We start from the raw sequence: 22465 nt of genomic DNA on the forward strand, positions 1-22465 counted from the left end.
ATCGTTACCTATGCTGGGAAATTAATAACTTATGTTGGGAGCTTTTGGGGCTGCATCTGTATGCTCAACTGTTGGCATGTTAAATGTTTTCTATTAGCTATTATGCAGCTCAAATCCTTTGTTCAAAACAGCACTTTGACTTTGACTTAAGTGTAAGAGGTCTTCCTTGTAATTTACAGCCCCCCCCCCCCCCCCCCCCCTCCAAATAATCAGACCCAACCAATATAACCCCTTCAATAAAATTATCTTATCTTACATAAATAGGCTGTTGATTTTCTTTACTCATTTCAGTTATTACCAACAAAATAGTTGCATGTTTAATCATCTGGGAATTTACCCAGATTTATTTATTTAGACAGAGATCTTCTCCGAGCAACTCAGCCTCCACTCTGCATGCTTTAAATCTGTTGCTCTTCTGCTTCTACCATTCTGCGTTTCAGATCCACAGCCATGCAGCCCGCCCTCTCTCCTTTCTCCTCCTCACCGTGGTCACTCAGAACCCTGTCCCAGCCTCCATCTTCATCACTACCAGCATTTTGACTCTGGGGTGTGGCTTGTGCAAAATCCTGTCACTGCTGAGATTTCTTCTGCTATGATGGGTCATTGGAGTCTAACTTCCTAACAGTTACATTGATTTCTGTATCTCAATAAATCATGTTCGGTTTTTCCACATGATCTCTCCTTATTGAACTGCTTTTGTAGATAAGCTTCAAGCCAGAAAGCAACAATACCTAAACCAAAAATATCAGTGAGAAAGTGTCTGGACTATCTCCAGCTGTGTTTCATGCATTAAAGATAACTTCAGACACTGTCTGGTTGTCATGTCTGAAATAGGCTGTACAGTCACACAGATACAAGACAGCAGTCATGTTTCTAATGATATAAATCAACCAGAAAGATTATAAAGATAAAAGCTGTGAGACCCCACTAGAGAAAGGATGGCTTGTTATCATTACATGAAGTGATTTAGAAATAATATGTAAGCTTTCAGGGCAGCACTCACAGCTTCTTAAAACTGATTACCTGATGGTGAGCACACACAGGTATATAAACATACAGGTGAACTCTAAGAGGTTATAAAGAAGAGAGCTGTGCTGCTATTTTTAAAGAACACAATTTATTCACATTTTTATATTTACAATCAGTTTTTATTTATATAAACAAAATAAACATTACAAAACTAGAACAAAACTATATTATGTACAATATCAACAGTTTCTCCCCTATTTCCTCTTTTCTTCCACCCATCTTTGTCTCTCTGCCTCATAGAAAGGAGACTCCTGAATCTCCTTCCAGGTCATCCCCTTGGCCAAGCCCTTGTGCCCGGGCAGAGAGTGCACTTTTGAAGGGCAGTAGATATATTTCCCTGCCACTCCAGGGAAGCCTGTGTGAACATGTGAGCTATTTGGGCCCTGTTTCAGGTCCATGTGGCAGAACCTGCAGAGGCAGCCTGTTTGTTGGGTTTCTGGCCTTTTCCTCTTTTTCTCCATCCTTTCCTCTGACCTCTTCCTGGTAGCATCCAGTTCCCTTTGGAAAAAGTCTGTCTGGGCAAATTCCTCAAAGGTCATTTTAGGGTTAGTGATTCCCTCAGCAGCATAAGTTTGATGCACCTTGTGGGAACTGTAGAAATAGCGCACAGGCCCTCTCTGGTAAAAATAATCGACGGTGGATCCATCTGTCTCACATTGAGACTTGGGCTGTCCACAGGCAAGACAAGTCTTTGTCTGCCCTTTTTCCCCTCAGGCTGCTGCTGTGGCTGCTGCTGCTGTTGCCTTTCTAAGATGCCGTCCACAATCTTCTCTGTTGAGACTTGTGTCAGTGGTGTAGACGGGGCAGGAGGAGGTGGGTTAAACGCGGCAGGCTCTATGGTGATTACAGGGACACTAGTTGTTTCACTGCCTTCAGTTAAAGAGTGCCACAGCTGCTGAGTCTCCAGTAGTTTTTCTGGGCTTATGTTCAAAGATGAACTGGTGTTGAGAAGCTTAGCCAAGTGCTTCAACTACCAGGATATGTGCACCTTGGATGTGGGACGCAGCAGGCTGTTGGGATCTGTAGCCGAGTGATGGACCATGTCTGCATAATCTTGATCCACAAGCTTCAGGATGTCCTTCTTCCCATGGTACTTTTGCAACAGATCATCTATTGCCTCTTTCATGGGTCGTGTCCAGCATGTGTGGTCCAGCACAAAAACCCGTCCACCTGTCTTTATAGGTCCAGTGCGAGCACTCCTTGGTGAGGCCCGCATCGGCAGAGGTAGAGCTTCAGAGATTTCTGGGAAACATTAATAATAGTTACTCATATATCATGTAATGAACTAATAATAATAACGTATACATTAATAATAATAATAGTAAGTACACGGAATTGTTTGACAATACCACTATGTTAACTTACCCATGACTGTTGTAGGTTGCTGGGTGTCTTCTGATGCTAACTCCTGCTTTAAAAGTGCACCAGAGAAAGGGTGGGTGACAGGTGGTGCTGGTGTGGGGGATGCCACACCTAGCGGTGCCAGGCTGGAGGAGGGTCCTGCTGCTGGAACCTGAAGTTGGGCAGCCACAGGTTTTGGAACAGAGGATGGGGGCTGAAGGGCAGCCGGTTCATCTTTTCTCAGGGTTTTGTGTTTGTCCCAGTTCAGAGGGACTGGACGGCAGCCTGGCTCTCTGTGTTCAAGCCCAAATCGCTCTCCAGTGTCTCTGTCAGAGAGGTGAAGTGCAGGGTACTTCTCCTGATCAGTCACTCTTCTGGAGGCTGCATTCAACTCCACCACTAGAGCTGGATCAAAAACAGAAGGGAGAATGACACCTGGATGCTTAAGGTCCACCAGTCTTTGGTAGTTCCATCGTGCCACCCCTGTCATGCCCTGGACTTGGAATAGTTCATTGGATACATGAGTCCCGGTAATCCACTGGGCCTGGTGGAAATGATAACCCTCCTGCTGTGAAGTGCCTCGGACAGGAATCCAGATGGGGACCTTGGCACCTTCACCAGGGACATGGTTAAGCTGAAGAGTCCCACCGTACCTAAACATTACACCCTCTGAGAGTTCAGGGTCACTGAGGCAGCCACGCAGAATGTGGACTCTCTGAATGCACCACGTCTTCAGCATGGATGGCTTGAAGAGTGGGACATTGTTGGGGTCTGTGGCCAGGTGAAAATGATTCAGGATCTTTTCCGCTCTGTTCAGCAGCTCAGTGGGTTGTGGTATTTGGATCCTGCAGTGCTCCCATATGTGTTGCTTTGTGGGATTAGCAGGATGGATGCCACAAAACTTATAAGCATCCTGGAGCCTCTTCAGGTCCGCCTGATCAACCACTGAGAATGCAGCAGAGAGAAGCTGGCAGAAAGTGCTGAACAGAGGATGATGCTCAGAGGTACACTCCACTCGCCTCAGGCAGTGGAACGGGTCCACTGGTACCAGTGGTAGCCGGCCTTTTCCACTCCTGCATCACTGTACCTTTTGGCCATTCCCTGGTACATGGTTCAGTCTGAGACCTTTCTGTCTCAGACTGAACCATGACCCACGAAACACTCAGCCAGTTTTCATTCATTATGTAATAACTGGACATGACCCCAGATGCCAGCGTGACTTTTCGTGCCACCTTCCTGGTGTGGTCAGACCTGAAGATGTGGCCTGGAGGAGTTTGGATATGACTGGATGTTGACGTCGGAATTCGTCGAGCAGGCAGTCAGTCAGGTAATGGCTGGACACAGAAACACCACACCAGGCATGTGGGTCTTCATAAGACCTGAACTCCTGTGGCTTATTTTCCTTCCTCAGGAACTTCCCAATGGTCCTCTGTCCATGGGCTCCTGCCTCAGAATCCCAGACCGATTCTGTGGCATGGAGGTACGCCAGGTGAGCTCGCTCGTACTTGAGGTGCATGAGTTCATTTAATTGTTTTGCAATATCTGCTGGAGATTTCCCAGTCCTCCTGAGCTTATCCATAACAGACTTGCAGATGGCCTTTTTATATGTAAGAAAAGCAGGGAGAAGGTTGGTAAACCTTTTGGGCAGTTTCTCCAGCCATCGTGGATTGTCAGCAAACCAGTTCCTGCGACAAGCCCTGCAGCAGAGTCGTGAGGACAGGATGTAATACTGACCACTGGTGCCAACAATTACTCGTGGCCTGCCCACACCAGCAGAGACCACTTGTGAACCAAAGCAATCATGGAGACATGGCAAGATATAATTGTTTCTTAACCTGACCATGATAGCACTAACACTCTCAGGTTGGAGAAGAAGGCTGAAGAAGGGGTGGAGCTGGAAGAAATTTGGCGATGGTAGGTCAGCCACTGTATCTATGAGCTCAGGCTGTGGAGGGAGACGCCAGAGTGAAGTCGCGTTCCCTGCGTGACGCACTGGTCGAGACCCAGGCCACAGTCCAAGGTCCTGAAGCTCAGTCTTCATCCACAGCTGCTGGTGAGTAGAACAATTCCAGCTGCTGAGGTCATACTCATAACCAGCCACTGGAACTGGAACAGCTGGCTGAGCTGAAGGATCTGGGATTGAAACGTAAATATTTGACAAAACAGTGCTACTCTTATATTGTTACTGTTGGAATACACAGAAAAAAATAAAAGACATGCAGTATACGCTCACCATCTTCACTGCTGTCTTCAAAAGTCAGCACTTTGCACACAGATGTGGAAGCAGCATCTGTACTCGGTCCTGAAACAAATGAATGCAGTCATTCTGTAATTCATTTGTGCAAATTATGAGCAAGATGACAAAATGTAACCTGAGCGTGAATAATATGCTATCATTAATGATCTATGCTTTAAGCAGACGTTTAACTGAACATCAACTGTAAATGAAAATAGAGAGGGACCAGGATTTGACTCAGACCTTTCTGTTTCACTGACCTGTGGTCTCCTTAAGTAGAAATGCCAGCTCCTGTGGGAGGGGCGCAGGTGACTTCCTCTTCACACTTGAGGCTGCACCTACAGGTATAGTAATCGAAAAGAGTAATGGAAACATTTTTTTACTCTAGACACAATAAACAGAACATTTAATTATATGAAAAACATTATAGTTGTTTTGTACCATCGGCTGATGATGCCTGAGGTTCTGCAGTTGTACTGGACGGTGGTATGGACAGTGCAGCAGATGGAACTACAACAAGAAAACGTGTCAGCAGCTTCATAATTTACACTGTATGTGAGTGTTGCTGTTAGTAGGAACTCACACATCCATACTCTTACTTCTCCTGTTTCTCATTGCAGAACAAATGTAATTTATTTATATGCAACAGAGATGCCAAACCAAATCATTTTAACCTCTTCTCATCGAAGCAGGAGGAGCGGTATAAGTCAGTGAACAACATGCATTCAGGTGTTAGTAACTACTGCTACTTGTTTTTAACACATTCATAGAGAACAAGAACACATACTCACCCTTTGTGGTTGAGTCCTCAGGACAGTTAGCATAATGCCAGCTGTTAAGAAATATATTCTAAAACACTTCTTCAGTAAAGACTCAGAGAAGAGAAACACACAGAACTTCTTGCTAGCAAGGGCAGCCTCCAGACTGAGAGACTCGCGCTGAGAAACTGCCCCGGTCTTTATTTATACTTCAGTGAGCGTTTGTTCCTTACATTGGAATGTGGAGGTGTGTGTGTGTGTGTGTGTGTGTGTGTGTGTGTGTGTGTGTGTGTGGTCAGAGTGTGGCCCCATAAACAACTTCCCTAAACCTGCTGGTCTCGAAGTCCAGCAGTTCATCAAACCAAAAAGCACTTAGACTAAAACTGACATAGCTACGTTAATCCTACCGTAAAACAATAAGACAAGGTACGACCTCTCCCATGCTCCTAGGATGTGGGGGTGAACACCCTAGAATGTTACAGACCTCCTAGGATGAGACATTCTTTCAATATGCCACCAACTATATACTTCTACACACAAATAATTACATGCAGCATTCTACCATATGCAAACTTATATCATTAAAAGATTATACTGACTACTAAGTACAATTTTCCTATTAACACCAGCATACAACTATACTATTAGCGGAACATCGCCAGAACGTGGCCAGAACACACAAAACAAGAACAAGACAATATATAAAAGTTCAGGCTCAGCTTTGGAGAGCAATTATGGGCGACCATGGCTCAGGGGGTTGGGAAGCGTATCTGTAACCGGAAGGTTGCCGGTTCGATCCCCGGGCTCTCTGTCCTGGTCGTTGTGTCTTTGGGCAAGACACTTTACCCTACCGCCTACTGGTGTTGGCCAGAGGGGCCGATGGCGTGATATGGCAGCCTCGCTTCTGTCAGTCTGCCCCAGGGCAGCTGTGGCTACACCTGTAGCTGCCTCCACCAGTGTTGAGAGTGAGTGAATAGTGGCATTGTAAAGTGCTTTGGGTGCCTTGAAAAGCGCTATATAAATCCAATCCATTATTATTATGTAAAACAATTGTACTCCAGTTCTGAAACCTTTCATTTGAAAACCTGTGTTTGCTCCTGAAGCTCCTCTGGGTGTGGACCCTGCTGCTGCTGGCACAGTGACTAGTTATACAGAGACAGAGGACAGGGACATATGAGACAGAAACAGACTTAGCAATTATCGCTTCTGACATTTAGTAATAACGCAGTACTTACAGCTCTGCATGTGTAGTTTTACAGGTGACATGCTCAGCATTGCGTCCTCCAGGTCTTTATCCTCATCCATCCCTATGATGCGGGCAACAATTAGATAAATATATAATGAACTTATATTTCACATCAACACTGTTATTAAAATATTATTAAAACAACTTACCCAGGGGTTTAGTTGGAGCATTTGTGGAAGCAGGCGCAGACTGCTGCAGCTTATGCATCCGTGTTCCTTGACTGCAGCTCTTCCTCATGATAAGGTCTGCATAGCCGTCACCTCTGCCGTCCCAAATCTCCTTCCAGGTGCTCTTGGCTCATGAGCCAAAGCCAACCAGCTGATCATCCTCAGAGGCTTCTGCAGCAACACTCACTCTGCTGGCCTCATAGTCCAGAAGAGCTTTTATCTCTGCAAAGCTGAGGGTATACTGTACAAATGAATGCAAGCTCTCCTTGCCATGGCCTTCTTCCAAAGAGGTCCCTGCATCCACTTCTTTCCTGAGATCTTTGATCAGGTACATGGTGTACCCGACATCATTCTCCAGAAGCCACCGGAAAGATTTCCCTTTATATTTTCCAAACTGCAGGATGTACTCTCCCTGCACTTCCTTCATGTTGGAGGCATCGCCTCCTCTCTGATAGATGACAGTCAGAGCATCGTCTTCCCTCACAGGTGCAGACTTGTCCTGAAGCTTGGGGTCATTTTTAATCCGTCGAGCTTCTTTTGACGAGGTATCCAAGTGGCCTCTTGTGGAACGCCACAGAGATTTTCCCTGGATATGGCGCAACAAACCTTTGTGCATCTTGACATGCAGTGAAAAAATAAACAATTATATTAAACAAAATTGATTCCAAACAGAAACAAAGACATTCCAGGTTATAATCTTGCTGCTTGGTTTAGACAGCAGGATGCAGGAGAACAATAACGAGACACAATTTGAAAGAACATTGACAACATTTGCGATAAAATTGTTTTTTCCTCCAGGTATAACAAACTGTTCTGTCTGTAAATAAAAACCTTTCATGGTTGAATGCTTATCTGCAAAATTTGTGGTAACTGCTTAGCAGTCATGGCACATAAGAATTGCTGGTAGATTATCAACATATCTATTTAAGCTATCGTGTTTATTCATACACGAGTGGGCATTGCTCATGTTAGAGAGATATCAAGACAGACTTCCGCATTGATAAGATTACTGCCCATTACAAGATGAAAGCAATACATTTTTTAAGCAGGTTCAGTCATTTAGCATGTCATCTCATAACAAGACACTTATCGGTTATTTAATTGTACCACATTATAGTAATGTCAGTGTCACAGCAGTCAGAAACCTACAAAGTTTATTTAACAGTAAAACACGTCAATGAAACACGCAATTTATTTAACTGAGCGATGGATGCTTCGTAAATGCAATCGCAACACGCCTATTACCTGTAATATACAGCTGTAAATGTATTCTGTTTGTTTATTCTTATTTCAAACGACGTTTCTTACCTTTGATCAATGAATGAGGAGCGTTGGGATGTGTTGCGAGAGTTGAGTTACTTGTTTTCTCTCCCGAAACGTAAAAGAGGAGATTTTTTCAAAGTGCCGCCGCATCTCAAACTCGCAACAGCGCCGGAAGACCGTAGTGGCCAAAAATATATCACACCCGTAGTGCTTTAGCGCTACCATAGAGAATGAATGGGAAACAGTTTAGGGCCGTTTAGCTAAACAAACCCAAGCATCGCGCGGGGGCATTTAGATTAATGTCCACAATGCCCCGAACCGCGCTTTCAGTCTGCCAAAAGCACATCCAATGTGCATTCGAGCTCGAATGGTCATTAAATAAAAAGATCAGCCACACTGATCATTTTATTAAAAATGAAAGAATTTAGACAGTTTTTAACTCTCAGTGATGCCGCAGTGTGTGTTTGACTTTGGGACCTGAAGCGGAGTCTGAACTCGGAAATTAAACCTAGTCCTTTTTTATGCTTTTTTTAAAAAACGAATACACGTAACAGTCAACTGTCTTCAGCTGCAGCAGAGTGGCGCAGCGGAAGCGTGCTGGGCCCATAACCCAGAGGTCGATGGATCGAAACCATCCTCTGCTATCTGTTTTTGTCCCTTCAAGATTTCTGACGTAATTCAGTGATCCCAATCTTTATGCATTTCCCACACAGCTCATGGATGACCGGTTAAATTCAGTGTCCTTTTTTAGTGATTAGAGGTTTCTTATATGAAGTTCATTTTTACATTATTTCTCACTGGACATGAACCTCACGTAAAATACAATCTCGCGAGACGCCACGTTGTTTGGACTACGTTGAACGTGTCTTCCTAGGTAGGCTGCGGATAGGAGTGTTTACAGGGATGCGCTCGTTTAGAGACAAAGATCAGTGTATACATTGACATTTTCTAAAGATGGCTCACGCAGCAGCTGCTCTTCTCGTCCTGTAACCGCCTGAGTTCAGACCGAGCAGTAGCTGCAGTGGAGCCTGATAACTGACAGCTAGTGGACACTGGGCCCAGAGTCGTCCAGCTCTTCGTTGTGATATGGCGGAGAGCGGGTCGTCAGCTGAATTCTCCAGCTCCCTGACGAGCTCCAGTCTTCCACCGCCGAGGACCCGCATCTTCAAAATCATCGTCATCGGGGACTCCGGGGTCGGGAAGACCTGTCTCACTTACCGCTTTTGTGCCGGCAAGTTCCCCGAGAAGACCGAGGCCACGATCGGGGTGGACTTCAGGGAGAGACTGGTCGAGATTGACGGCGAAAATATCAAGGTGTGTACTGCAGAGGAGCTTCATTGTTACACATCCAGTTCCTCAGGGTGTCTTGGCTGGACTTCAAGGTTCAACGACAACACAAAACGGTTTATGCTATATGGTGATTGACAGCTAGTGGCAGGTCTTATCAGTGGGCCTCTGATCAGGTCCACTGCAGCAGCTATATAAAAAATGCCTTCTGTAGTACTTGGGACATGTTTTACTTCGACCTCACTGGATACCAACCCTGATGTGCAGGTCATTAGGATCATTTGGATGGTCACTTTGAAACAGCACTATTTAATCCTTGTTACAAGTTCTCATCTGTAGGCAAGTGATTACAGACTGTATATAAACGATGGACGTAGTCATCGTGACATCAGCCATGGGCACTTAATCGATATTAAATGAAAACCAACATTCAGAAGATCTAATTGAAGTACTCTTGCCCATCTTTTCTTTCTAAATTCTGTCTCCTTTAAATCATGTAGTGTTTTCCAGTTGAAGTCGGAATTTTCAACTCGTCCACGAACTGGCCAAAAGTCCTGTGATGTCATTTGTTGTGAACACCACAACAATGGAGGACGTTGAGCAATGATATACCTATTGCTTAGTCTATGGCTATTTGTCACATGTGGGGGCCACGTTGTTATTTATAAAGCCTCGTTGCCAGGTTTAAAAAATATATGTTACTATAAGGTAGACTTGTAGTCAAGACCGCCTAAACCAGGACCAATACCAAGACTTACCGAGAGGACAGACGCACGCTCCACTTGACTGTCGCGTCTCTCACCCTCTCTGTTTTTCACATAATGATATTATCCTATATCCTCGCATGTGATTGGCCACAATATGGAGGGATTGGAGCACTATGTCGATCTGAGACAGCAAGACTGAGACAAGACCAAGACCACGTAAAAGTTTTCTCAAGACCAAGACCAGTCTCGAGACATCCAACTCTACTACAAGGTCATTAAGATAAGATGGGGCCTGATTATTTAAGACCTTGTATGTGAGGAGCAGGATTTTGAATTCTGGATTTAACAGGAAGCCAAAACAGGAGAAATCTGCTCTCTTTCTAGTCCCTGTCAGGACTCTTGCTGCAGCATTTTGGATTAGCTGAAGGCTTTTCAGGGAGTTTTTAGGACTTCCTGATAATAATGAATTACAGTCGTCCAGCCTGCAAGTAATAAATGCACGAGCTAGTTTTTCAGCGTCACTCTGAGACAGGATATTTCTGATTTTAGAGATGTTGGTGCACACATTACACACAATGAAGAAAGCAGTCCTACATATTTGTTTGAAGTTTGTTTGAAGGACATGTCCTGGTCAAAAATGACTCCAAGGTTCCTCACAGCGTTACTGGAGGCCAAGGTAATGCCATCCGGAGTAAGAACCTGCTTAGATACCATATTTCTAAGATTTTTAGGAGCAAGTACAATAACCTCACTTTGATCTGGTTTTAGAAGTGGTGCCACTGACTAGCCAATATTTGGTATGCAGTCTGTTGACGTCACATTTTCAGACCACCTGGCTGGTATGGAACCCCAACCGAGAAGGTACTAAAAAGGTATCTTGTACCAGGTAGTACCAGCTAATGGAAAACCCTAACAACAGAGTCGAGTCGAGCCGACCGGAGTAGGTACTAGTGGAAAATGGCTATAGATAAGCATTACACAGTCACTGACCATGCAGGAAGACAAGCGTATAAAAGAATGTTAATCGAGTTGAGTAAAATGTTCTGTCAATTGTGATTCTAATTTTTTTTACTGCACTCTACTGCCTCAACAGTTTGGTCCACACCATGTTGATTTTGTCTGTACAGTTGTGAGCCTGTAAAGAAGGAAAGGTTGCTGTTGCTAGCTTTGCTAACATTAGCCACTCTTTACAAACGAATCTGTTTTCAGTAATATTTACAAAGTGCCACACATTCCTACAACATTTAAAACATGACTTGATTATCAAAGATTTTAATGGCTCCTAAATCCACTCAAATGTATGTTTGTGTGGCCAATGTTTAACCTCGCCTATTCCACTGCGCTCACTTTAAAACAATGTACCACTTAATGTGACCTTTTTTTGGGGGGGGGGGGGGTCTTTATAAGAGAAAGAACTTTGAACACATATTTAGACCAGGTATTTCAGTTAATGAGCTAGCTGCATCAATGATCTGCACAGATATTTGGATTTCTGTGTTGCATAAGTGTGATCGTAAAGGGCTTCATTTGCTGTGGCTGCACAATTGCAGGCACTGCACTACAGGAGTGCCAGCGACACATACGTCATCATAGGAAGTAATACAATAAGAACAGCTGCTGTTGTATCTCCAGTTGGCAGTTAATTCAGTTAACTGGCATTAACAATGACAGCCACATTTCAAGACTAACTGACTCTTCCCTAATTTCTAATACTGATGCACAGATCATGAGACCTGCAACAATGTAGAAACAGTGTGTCAGTGTTGTGTTTGTAATGGTTTTTGGCTGACAGTAGAACTTAGTGACACAATAATATGGATAAAAACACAGTTCTAGTTTGGACTGTTCTAACTAAAACCACTTGGAGCAGTCAGTAAGATTAGAAAAACGGTATAATAATAATAATCTTATTATAATAATGAATGTAATTTGTGAGTAAATGACATCACTGCTTGTCTTCTGGCAGGATTTCACTTCTGTATTGTCTCGTACAGATCCAGCTGTGGGACACTGCAGGCCAGGAGCGTTTCAGGAAGTCCATGGTGCAGCACTACTACCGCAACGTGCACGCTGTTGTCTTTGTCTATGACATCACCAACGCTGCCAGCTTCCACAGCCTCCCTGCTTGGATCGAAGAGTGCAAGCAGCATGCACTGGGCACAGAGGTACCCAGGATCTTGGTCGGAAACAAGTGTGACCTCCAAGACTCCGTGCAAGTAAACACGGACTTGGCTCAACAGTTCGCAGACGCCCACTCCATGCCGCTGTTTGAGACATCTGCAAAGAATCCCAACAGCCAAGGAGACAGAAACTATGGAAATAGTGACCATGTCGAGGCTATTTTCATGACAGTCGCCCATAAGCTGAAGTCTCAGAAGCCCCTGGTGCTCAGCCAGCCCCCTGAGGCATCAGGGGGAACCATCAACCTAAACAGGGGGCAGGATGATGGGGGGGACGGGACCAGGAGCTGGGGCTGCACCAGCTGCTGAGATAGGCTAACGGAGAGGATAGAAGGAGACGAGCTCGGCCCAAGGTGGCTGATGGCTGATGAGGTTGGAGGCAGACGGGGCAGAGCGAAGAACGGATGTCAAAAAAGAGAAAATTGTTCTTAAAAAATGGCTTCACAATCAGAACAACAGATGAATGTTTCCAGTAGAGGATATATTAGTTCACTGCTTGTGCTTAACTGACTTATAACCATTTGAGGCAGTATGTGACTGTCTAGGATTGGCAGGGTTCACGGAAATGAACTGTGCCAATGAATGATTGGAAAACTGGGGCCAAAAATCTGATATTAAATCAGTAATTATTCGTTTAACTCCTTCAGTAGAGGCAGATATGTAGGGTCAAAATAACAGAGCACTTTACAAAGTAATGCACTACATGCCGTTTAATTAGACTGTATGTTAGAAGAGCGGTGTCACTGTGGTATTATAATGTTTGTAGACTGCATTATCTTAAAGGTGTTGGTCATGTTATCTCTGCCCCCCTCGTGGGTGTAACACTCCACAGGTGGCTGGTTTTAGTTGTCTCATCAAAGGCTCCATGTGAAGTTTGCATCTAAATAGTATTTTCACTCTTTGTTTATGTTGAGTGTGAATATGCAGATGCAGTATTCTGAATATTTCACATGGGATCTGGTCTTCCCAGTCCACGGTCTATGTTTCTATTCTGGGACACCATCAGACTAACTTTTCTCAAGTAACACTACATTTAATTCTTTATTCCTGGGACTTTGAATTTCCAGTGTATCCCCTCTGTTCATACACTTTCTTCTGATTGGTCGCCCTCCAGAAGCTGAGGGTGTTTTTGCTGAACTGCTTGCTTTCTTAGCTTGTTATCACCATTAATGCTAAAGTTAATTATAAGAAGCAGAAACGGGCGCGTGCTAGCAGAGTGTGCAGACCGTTAAAAACAGCGGCTACAACTATGAGTTGAAAACTTCACAGGGTGCCTTTAAATCCTGTTGCTTTTACTCCAGTGATCAAAAAATTGTCCACTTATATTAATATTCTGTGTGTAACTTAATCATAACGAGTTCACTGAAATACTAAATTGGAATGAAATGCATGGAGGGAACAATATCCACATTATTGACTTTTTATAGAAAAAGTGGAGTTTTTTCCACTCGGTTTTGGGCTGATTCATTGAGTTATGGACAACCTTTCTTTTTCCTCCTACTATATGAACTTTATTATTATGCCGAAGTGAAGTTTGTTTAATATTAAGAGTAGATGGAAAGTAAAGAAGTATGATTACTTCAATGACAGTTTTACAGAGTGGTATCGTAAAGTTAAAGGCAAATTTTAGCTATTTGTCAATTATTAGGACAACCTCAAACCACAGCAGGGTCTGGGAGCATGTACAACAATCATGTGTCCATTATGACCAATTCATCACATCTTTTCCAGCCAAACAAAAAGATTCAACATCAAGTTCATGCCGTGATGTCTGCTACTGGCATCGCACCTAGTGAACCACTCCCGTCTGTGTCAGCTCACTTTTATTTTTACAGCTGAAGCTGCTTCAGAGAAAACGATATTAATCCACTTCCTGTTCCTCGTAACAGTGGGGGAAACTGCTAAGGTGTTTTCAGTGCATGTACAGTCATTGCTAACCACAGCTACCAGTAGATATACTTGGTACTTAATGTCCTGATAAATGTCCCAGGGAAGCACAAAACCATCCACATAATTACGAGACAACTCAAATTTGTTTTTTGAGCAAAATCTTTGCTAATAAATTGTTTGTAAACGTAGCATTAGCATTAGCGGACAGTTAACAAATGGTATTATCTTTCGCACCTTTACTGAAACATTGTGCCAATAAAAGGTGAGGAAATGATCAAGTCTTTTTCATGTCAGGCCTTAATATAGCTCCTCATAATTGGAGCTAAAATATCCAGGAAATCATGGCTACCATCTAGCTGCTAATCTAGTTTGCTAATTTCCTCTGTTTTTGTTTCACTATGTATGTACAGTCTGTGTGCAGCAGTTGTTATTATTAGGCCTTTAAATGAACCTTTGTATACTGCAATAGAGTACCACAGTCTGAAAAGAGCTAGCACTGTTTCACTCTCTTTTCTCCAGGTTTTTGTTTTTGAATGGATTTGCTTCCTGAAACAAGATCTGTAGTTTTCCTATAACATAAAAACTGGGACTAAATACCCTGCTGATGAACACTGAGATTGTGGCATTGCAGAAGTTGCCAGGAATATAAAATGTAACAGGACCTATAGCTTAATAAATAAATTTAAATACATTTTTGTTAAGATATCGATAAATCTTGAAAAACCTTTGGCTTTTTGAAACATTTTAGATTGATGCTAATGTTCTAAGATGCCCCACAAAAATATGGCGCTATTGCTTTTCCAATTCCTAATCTTGTCTGTAATTCAGGAGCAATGACATATAAGGAATGTGCTCAGTCAGTCAAACGGGAACCTTTACGGGAAATACTGGTTAAATACTGCTTTTTATGTGTAGGGTACAATTCTGCTGGCCAATCAGATGATTAAAACAAATAAGTTAAGTATGTATCAATGTGGTGGCGGTGACGCCAGCCATCATCCACCCACGATGCATTCTTCAGATCCCCTCCCAGGTCATTAAGCCCTCACTCACACCTTTGTCTGTGTGACCATAACAACTCACAGGATGGTGGGGAGGGGGGGACGCCTGATGAAGGATTGACACCTTGGCTAGCGTGACCTAGAGATGTGAATCTGCTCTGGAACCACCTCCAAGAGGACAGTTCATCAAAGGGTTAAATACCCGGGACTCAAGTTTTAAATAGTTTTTTCTTTACAAAAAAGGGAAAATTAACTATCAGGCAAATTGTTATTGCAGACATTGCGCTGACCTTGGATTTCCCTACTTCATAGTGCGTCGCTCAGGTGTCTTAACATGTGGAGTAATGTCTACATCCGCTACTTAGATTACACATAAGCTTGTGATATAATACTAAGCATGTCTGGCAGCATTCTACAATAAATGCCATCATTCCGTCCACAAGCAGCGACGGCCCCTTTGCTGGTGTCCATAGAGTCATTTTGTGGCTTTGTGTCAGTTTGTGCATGTCTGACCACAGCTGGTACACTAGAGACACACAGTAAATGAAAACACCACTTTCTCTCAGGACTTGCTGTTCACAGCCCAAGCATCTGTGGAGCCTGTCAGTGATGTGACTGGAATGGGGGGGGGGGGGGGGGGGGGGTGGGCACTGCGTGGGTTTTAATTGTTGTGGGCTCGGCTGCTTTTTTCTGTTCGCAAAGTGTCCTTTGTTTTCATTCCAAGTCCGCCTTCACACTGGGCTCTACTGTAACTTCCTTTGGTTTACTTTTGTTCTTTAAAGATGCAAGACAGGATTGCTGTATATCTTACTGTAAATGGGCCGAAAGAAATGAATTAAATCCATTAAACTGGTGGAGAAAAAGGGAGATTCTGTGGTTTTATGTGCAATAATGTTTCAGCTCTCCAACAGTTCAGTCCAATTTGTATTTAATGCATACATATCAAATATATTAAGTCAGAGCAAAAGTCATTCACACAGCGTAAAAAGAATTAAACATGAAAGTACTGACACGACGCACACACAGGTGTTCAGGCTTTGGCAAGTTTAAATGAGTCTGACTGTGGAATTGTGAGGCCATTAACCAAAAGAAACTCCCACAGCGCAACAATTCGTGTCTCTCCAACAGATCTGTAAAAAGTCCTGTTTTTCAAGACTTGGCATCTTGAGCTTCACTTGAATTATGTAATTCCGCCTCTGCCTGTGCTCAGAAGTAAACCCATAGACTTTAGCTTTAAATATAATGAACCTGCAGTCAGAAGGAAGCAAGCAGGAGTATGAAGTCCCCAACAGGCATGGTGTCAGGTCAGTCTGCTGTATGGGGGCAGGTTGGAGGAACCCTCCTCTTCTTCTGGATCGTCTTTGTGAGTCGTTTGAGCTGGAGAGTTAAACAGCCTGTTGTCTCCTCCTGCTGGACACACATGAGAACTTCATTACAGGACTGCTGAGAGTTGGACAACAAAAAACAGAAACACGGGCGAGACTTAGGTCCCCTGAGTTTGTGGTGCATAAAGGCGCGACTAGTTAATGGGTGGGACGTTTATTAGAAGTCTCTGGATCATAATGGTGGCCCGCTCAGCCTATGTTGTTTGGCATCAGAAAAACGATGCTGTTGTTTTGCAGATTAGATTCAAGCCCCTCCCACAATGCTTCATGTGACAAGTACAAGAAAAAAGATTAATGAATATGTTTCAGAGGAAGAGTGCTCATGCTACTTCCTTTTACCACTAGAGACCAATCAGGCACACTGCTACACAAACCTGACAGAGCAGCACACTAATGTGGATGCCCCCGTGACCTTTGAACCTGCTGCTTCATTGTACACGATTGTCTCATTCTCTGTCAGAGGCTTCATGGTGAGATTTCCTGAGTAGTGTCTGAAATTTCTTTCTTTGTTATCATTGTTTGGTGATAAAACACCAACACACACTTAACCTAAATCCACCACATTAAAATGTTATATGCTGGGTTCACCTTGATTATTGAGAAAATTTCCTAACACAGGATCCACATTTAAAGCTTACTCTGCAAAGTGCACATCTCCGTGTCCCCGGGATCACACTGAGGAACCAGGCTCTCCTGAAAACACACACACGACACATAGTGAACAAACTGAAGTGAAAACAGAACATCCAGGTGTGGCCTCGTGGGAACCCCACTGTGATTATGTCACACTGGTTAGTAAAGGGTTTTTTTAAAGACGTCACCAGCTTGGTTTTAGGAAACTGGACATGAGAACCAAGGGGTGGACCCAACTAAGAAATGAAGACACGCTGGACTTATATGGCAGCAACCTGACAACCACAACGCCCACCCTTAATCATATCTGGCCTTAATTGCCTTGTTTACTCCAACTGGAACCATCATTTTGAAAATAATCATAAGACGCGTAAGATAAGATAGGCTTTATTAGTCCCACAGTTGGGAAATTCACAGCACTTTGTAATGAGACGTTAAACTAATCAGAGAGCGCTTGCTGATATCGCACAATCAATAAACCAGCTCAAACAGCTGGGCCATTTTCCTGCAAACATTTAGGATCCGCTTCATTAGGTACGCCTGTCCAAAGCCCTTTTGATGTAAATGTATAGTGTGCTGCACTTCCCTGTTGATGCCAGAGATCAGAGCCAGACTATTTCAATCTGACACTGATGCAACGTGAACTCAAATAAGCACCCGTTATGACCAAGGTGTGGCGAAGAGAATCTCAGAAAGCACAGCCTTGTTGAACTTTGAATCAAACGGGCTAAAGCAGAAGACGCCGTTGGGTGCTGCTCCTATGAGCCGATCAGGTCACAGTGACTCACCAAAATGTTATCAACTGCGCACGGCTCCATCCTGGCTTTCAGCTGCTCCTCAGGATGCTGGTGCCACTTGTAATGGTGGAGACACTTTTGGAGACTCGTTATAAATGAAGCTGACCATGTCGTCTTTCAGTGTGCTCATCTTCTGATGGCTGCACAGCGTCACAAAGCTCATCTCAAACAGCTCAGTAACACCGAGTTCGCTGCACTCAAATCACCTCCACAGTCACCACACCTCAATCCATTACAGGGATGTGGCAGAGTGGGAGATTTGCATCAGGGATGTGCAAATGGCAAATCTATAGCAACTGCTGCAACTGTCAGTATGGACCAAAATCTGCAGCATCTAGTCTGGAAACATGCGGAGCTATGCTGGAACTAGCAAGCTGTAACTAATATTTTAGGCTAATGTTAGCAGCTCCTTAGTGAATGTGGACAATCCTACGAAAACAACCATAGGTAGCTTCTTTTTTTGTTTAAATCTGTGTGGCAAACACATTTAGTCCTGACCCGTGTCTTTGTCCAAGTATGTTTGCAACATAAAAACATTCTGCACGTGTTATTAGTTCATGTTTTTCTTTAGTTAAAAACCAGAGTTGTCTTCCTCTGAAATACACTGTTACTCATATTTTAATGTGAGGGTTATCATGTTGCTTTAATCTTAGCGTTTTCAAATGAAATCATGACTTTCAGGGTTCTTGTTCCTTACAATTACAGCACATTAGAGTAAATTTGACCTTTGTGTTTTTTGTTCATTCTAAATAAATAATTTGAGATGAAAACATGTTATGAGTTTTTACTATGCTGTCCTTACCAGTCCAGTTCTGGCATCATAGCAGGCACACAAGGGGATGCTGCGACAGCCCATGTAGCCGATGACAGAGGAGAAAACCAGGCTGATGGCGCAGGTTAGCAGGATGGTGGCGTTGGCACCTTTCACCATCCGATGAAGCACAAACGTCTGTGCAGGGAGACGAACAATGTTACAGCCATGAAGTGTGTGTGTAATAAAGAAATGGGGGGAGATCAGAGTGAAATTATCTCTCTAAAACACCAGCACCGAAACAAAAAGCTGCACATTTATTTATCCCTCCATGTGTTGGACATTTTTGTTACACATTTCAGCAAACTACCCAAAAACAAAACAAAACTGGAAAGCCACAAGACATGTTTGTGTGTAATCAACTTCCATGAACTGTGGATAAGTCTGCATATATAGAGTCGTACAAAGGAGGGCATATAAAAAAACATCAGGATGTGACAGACAGGCAGCACTGACGTCCCACATCCTTAGCAGCAACACCAACTCACACATCCATGCTTCATCCTAGTGTCTGCACTACTGCGAAACAGCTGGCCAGAAGTGCTGCTGATGTGAGTCAAGATCACATCAGGAGAGCGCATAGCAAGGTTTCCCTCTCCAATAGGACGCCTCTGACATTGTTGGAAGATGTGAGCTTAAAGGCATGCTAACATGAGCTGCTGGTAAATATGTAAATCATCAACCCACTCAGAGGAACAGAAAAACAACAACAACAAAAAACCCCAAACATGGAATTTGATTCGTTTGTTTGCTGAACAACATTAATGTGTCAGGACATTCAGAAAGGTTATGCTAGGTTCCTGCACAAGTAACTGTGCAGGAGATGCAGGTGACCAGTGTCACATCTAAAATAATTGGAGACCTCCGGAACATGATAAATGGACCTGTTCCTATAACACTTTCTACTCTGAGCACTCAAAGCAACTTGCCTCATTCACCCATTTGCACAAGCACTTCTTATCTAACATTCACACACATTCACACTCCGATGGATGTACTGGAGAGCAACCTGGGGTCAGTATCTTCCCAAAGGATATTTGGCATGCAGACTGGAGCAGACAGGGATTGAACGTATTTTCCTGAATGTTTCAACCACTTTACCCCTGCAGATGATCTTGAGAAGTTAAAGTTCCTGAAACTCGTTGTGTAAAAGCACCTCAAGCTGGTCATTCACAACAGCAGGACCTGTTAGTTCTTGATGAAATGCAACCAGGTCTTATTTACTACAACTGACTTCGTCAAGAAATGAGTCACTGATTAAAACAGTGATTGTGTGTGTGCAGGTTACCACTTCAGGACTGTTGTGGTGATGGAAGACCTCTTTATCCTCCTGCCCATAGGTGAGGGTCAGACAGGAGTAACTTGATATGATGATTGCAGCCAAAACAGACAGGCCTGAGGCCACCACCATCACACTCACCTGAGGACAGACACACAAGTTCAGCCAAAGAAAGAGGACTCTGTGCTTATGTGTGTACGACTACCTTTTAATGAAGCCAAGTTTGAGTTTCAAACCATTGGAGAAAGGACATTTTTAGAAAGTGAATACAGTCTGGCTGGTTCTTACAGCGCTCCAAAGAGCTGTATGAGTTTTGTATTGGTTTAGAATTAGGTGTAGGGCGGGGTATCGGTTTGTTAGAGTTCGATTAGAGAACATGTTGTCTGAAGAGGAAAATAAATTAAGTACATCATAAACTTTCTTCTTCCACACTGGACCATCTGCATCTACCTCACCTGGTCCCTTGCATCCTTGACCATCATAATCCAAATAATTTATTTTTAGTCCAAAGCCCTGTTGATGGACTGAACAGGAACCTGCTGGTGGCAGATTTAATATGTAAACATTAGCAGGTTGGCAGGTGAGGAAAGGCCCAAATCCAAGTTTTAACCAGAGGTCCTTAAACGGTTCTTTATTGTGACAGGGCTGCTGAAGTAACACCCATCACACACTTGTATCTGTGTGAAGTTTCACTGGCTGTAGTGCTCAGAGTGCAGTGTGGGGGCCAAACATAACAATGGTGGCCAGGCATCAAATAACAGATGAGTTCAGCAAAGGTGCATGGTTGGCCTTTAATGCGAATGTGAGAGATGCACCAACACCTTAACTAAAGTACAACTCTGAATTTACTCCGACTACTTTGCGGAATCTTTTTATTTTTATTTTCTTGTTAGTTGTGTTACTTGTTATTTTTGTTTGCTTGTTTTCCAGAGAAACGGACACGGTCATTCATTCTAAAAGTCCTGCTGATGTTATCAGTCAAGAATAAATGGCAACCATCACACTGACCAGTACTGGGTTCTTCCTCTGGGAGGCAAACAGCGCCAGCACACCTGGAGAGGCCATGATCTAAAGAAAGTGACACAGTTTAAAATGCAGGGAGAAAGTCTTTAACACTGTTCACGCGGAAATCCTCCGTGTATTTCTCACGGAGAGAACGCTAGACTCGTTGCCTAAAGCTTTGGTCAAAAGAAGAAAAGTGATGACAAAACAAGGATCCTAGCGGGAGATCTAAGTGACGAAACCCGTTTAGTTTTATACCCGAACAGGCAGGTGTCCTGCGGGTTTGTGTTATACTGAATGCCCGTTAGTCTCACCAGTCCTCCCCACAGCGGCGTCCTGGTGGTACTCAGCGGAGTGTCCTTGCGAAAAACAGCGTCCATGAGCCCGCAGACCACACAGAGACCAGCACAAGCCACCTGGAGGATACCGAGGCCGAGCACGCCCTTCTGGTTAAAAATAAAGTACCTGTACCGGTCCATGTCCGGGTGCTAACCCGACGCAAAGCACCCTGAAGTCCTTCGTGTGCCAACTCTGGTCAGAAGAAAAGTGGAGCTGCTCGACGGTGGAAACCTGAAGTTACTTTGATGCTCGCAGCGGCTTTCAGAAACATGAGTCCCGCTACCGACACCTGTGTCGTTGTTGTTCTCGTCCGACGGCCCTTTTATCGGGTAAAGTGAATCTTCCGGGCACTCGACGGATCTCGATGTTGGTTCAGCAGGTAGGAAGTTTATCCATTAACCTGTGCCCGGCGGCAGGTGGAGAGCAGGAAGGGATTTCCGAGTCCAGAGTCTGGACCGTGGGCAGCCAAGCCCCACCCTCACTGCAGGTTTAACACGCACACTGTGGAAGCTCCTGACCTTAAATCCAGCCCGGTCCTTTCGGCGTGGAGTGTCCGTGCTCTCCACGGTCCAAAGACTTTCAGCCCTGCGACCGGCCCGGTCTCCTAAGCTGCACAACGATGGGCAAAACCAGGAACGAAAATGGATGGACTCTGAAAACAGCGATCCTCTCAACTGTGTGGACTTTTGAGCCACGATAATCAATTAAATCGATAAGACACGTTGCATAGAAGAAGCTAGGCTTTTCCCTGAAATAAAACTTGCTTTGGAGGCCCCAGACTTTCCCGATTTAGACAACATTTTGATCCATCTCTCATCTCTGTCAGGTTAATGGTTATTGCACAAGTAGCTTTATGGAGAAGTTTACAGAACATTGTTTTGCTGCAGTAAGAAGCTGTTCTTGTACACCGTGAGTGTGTGTTTACAGGTTATCTTTAAGATCTTGATCATGATTTTCTTTGTGATATCTACACCTAATCCACACGAACCAAACCTTTAGGATCCAAACAGTCTTTCTATTCGTGCACCTGTATGATGTCCGGCACACGGCTCTTATTACAAGTACGCAAGTAAACTGTGAATCACACAAAGCTAGAGTCAAGGAATAAAAATAT

At 43.8% G+C, this 22465-nt stretch overlaps 3 protein-coding genes across 6 annotated transcripts; 1 reads left to right on the forward strand and 2 right to left on the reverse strand.

Annotated features, from left to right (window-relative positions):
* Window positions 1–1887: 1887 nt before the first annotated feature.
* Window positions 1888–6847, reverse strand: LOC101472740 (uncharacterized). The gene is made up of 9 exons (XM_012919732.4): window positions 6760–6847; window positions 6622–6671; window positions 6450–6506; window positions 5398–5455; window positions 5048–5116; window positions 4867–4944; window positions 4604–4672; window positions 2395–4503; window positions 1888–2271 (listed from the first exon to the last, which is right to left on the reverse strand). The coding sequence occupies exons 1-8, from the start codon at window positions 6845–6847 to the stop codon at window positions 3551–3553; spliced, it is 1422 nt and encodes a 473-aa protein (XP_012775186.3). The 3' UTR covers window positions 1888–2271; window positions 2395–3550.
* Window positions 6848–8833: 1986 nt separating this feature from the next.
* Window positions 8834–15564, forward strand: rab33ba (RAB33B, member RAS oncogene family a). Its single transcript, XM_004553567.4, has 2 exons — window positions 8834–9354; window positions 12029–15564. Exons 1-2 carry the CDS (start codon window positions 9127–9129, stop codon window positions 12521–12523), a joined length of 723 nt encoding a protein of 240 aa, XP_004553624.1. The 5' UTR covers window positions 8834–9126; the 3' UTR covers window positions 12524–15564.
* A 452-nt stretch (window positions 15565–16016) lies between these two features.
* zgc:113425 (uncharacterized) lies at window positions 16017–22015 on the reverse strand. Of its 4 annotated transcripts, none has more exons than XM_012919777.5 (6): window positions 21327–22015; window positions 21019–21078; window positions 20020–20151; window positions 18723–18869; window positions 17079–17183; window positions 16017–16512 (listed from the first exon to the last, which is right to left on the reverse strand). In XM_012919777.5, exons 1-5 carry the CDS (start codon window positions 21489–21491, stop codon window positions 17118–17120), a joined length of 570 nt encoding a protein of 189 aa, XP_012775231.2. In that variant the 5' UTR covers window positions 21492–22015; the 3' UTR covers window positions 16017–16512; window positions 17079–17117. The 4 variants fall into 4 exon arrangements, with proteins under 4 accessions (XP_012775231.2, XP_004553626.2, XP_014266949.2 ...); XM_004553569.4 differs by having other exon boundaries at window positions 17129–17183; window positions 21327–22014; XM_014411463.3 differs by having other exon boundaries at window positions 16017–16515; window positions 17129–17183; window positions 21327–22013.
* Between the last annotated feature and the right edge of the window lie 450 nt (window positions 22016–22465).

This window comes from Maylandia zebra, linkage group LG2 (genome assembly GCF_041146795.1).
Source record: "Maylandia zebra isolate NMK-2024a linkage group LG2, Mzebra_GT3a, whole genome shotgun sequence".
Classification (NCBI taxonomy): domain Eukaryota; kingdom Metazoa; phylum Chordata; class Actinopteri; order Cichliformes; family Cichlidae; genus Maylandia; species Maylandia zebra.

Coding starts and splice junctions, on each gene's coding strand:
- LOC101472740 (XM_012919732.4), bottom strand. CDS start 6,847: ATGAGGAAGAGCTGCAGTCAAGGAACACGGATGCATAAGCTGCAGCAG. Junction 6,672..6,759: donor TGCTCCAACTAAACCCCTGG/GTAAGTTGTTTT, acceptor CCCGCATCATAG/GGATGGATGAGGATAAAGAC. Junction 4,673..4,866: donor TCTACTTAAGGAGACCACAG/GTCAGTGAAACA, acceptor CATTTGTTTCAG/GACCGAGTACAGATGCTGCT.
- rab33ba (XM_004553567.4), top strand. CDS start 9,127: ATGGCGGAGAGCGGGTCGTCAGCTGAATTCTCCAGCTCCCTGACGAGC. Junction 9,355..12,028: donor TTGACGGCGAAAATATCAAG/GTGTGTACTGCA, acceptor TGTCTCGTACAG/ATCCAGCTGTGGGACACTGC.
- zgc:113425 (XM_014411463.3), bottom strand. CDS start 21,491: ATGGACCGGTACAGGTACTTTATTTTTAACCAGAAGGGCGTGCTCGGC. Junction 21,079..21,326: donor CGCCGCTGTGGGGAGGACTG/GTGAGACTAACG, acceptor CACTTTCTTTAG/ATCATGGCCTCTCCAGGTGT. Junction 17,184..18,722: donor ATGATGCCAGAACTGGACTG/GTAAGGACAGCA, acceptor GTGTGTTTTCAG/GAGAGCCTGGTTCCTCAGTG.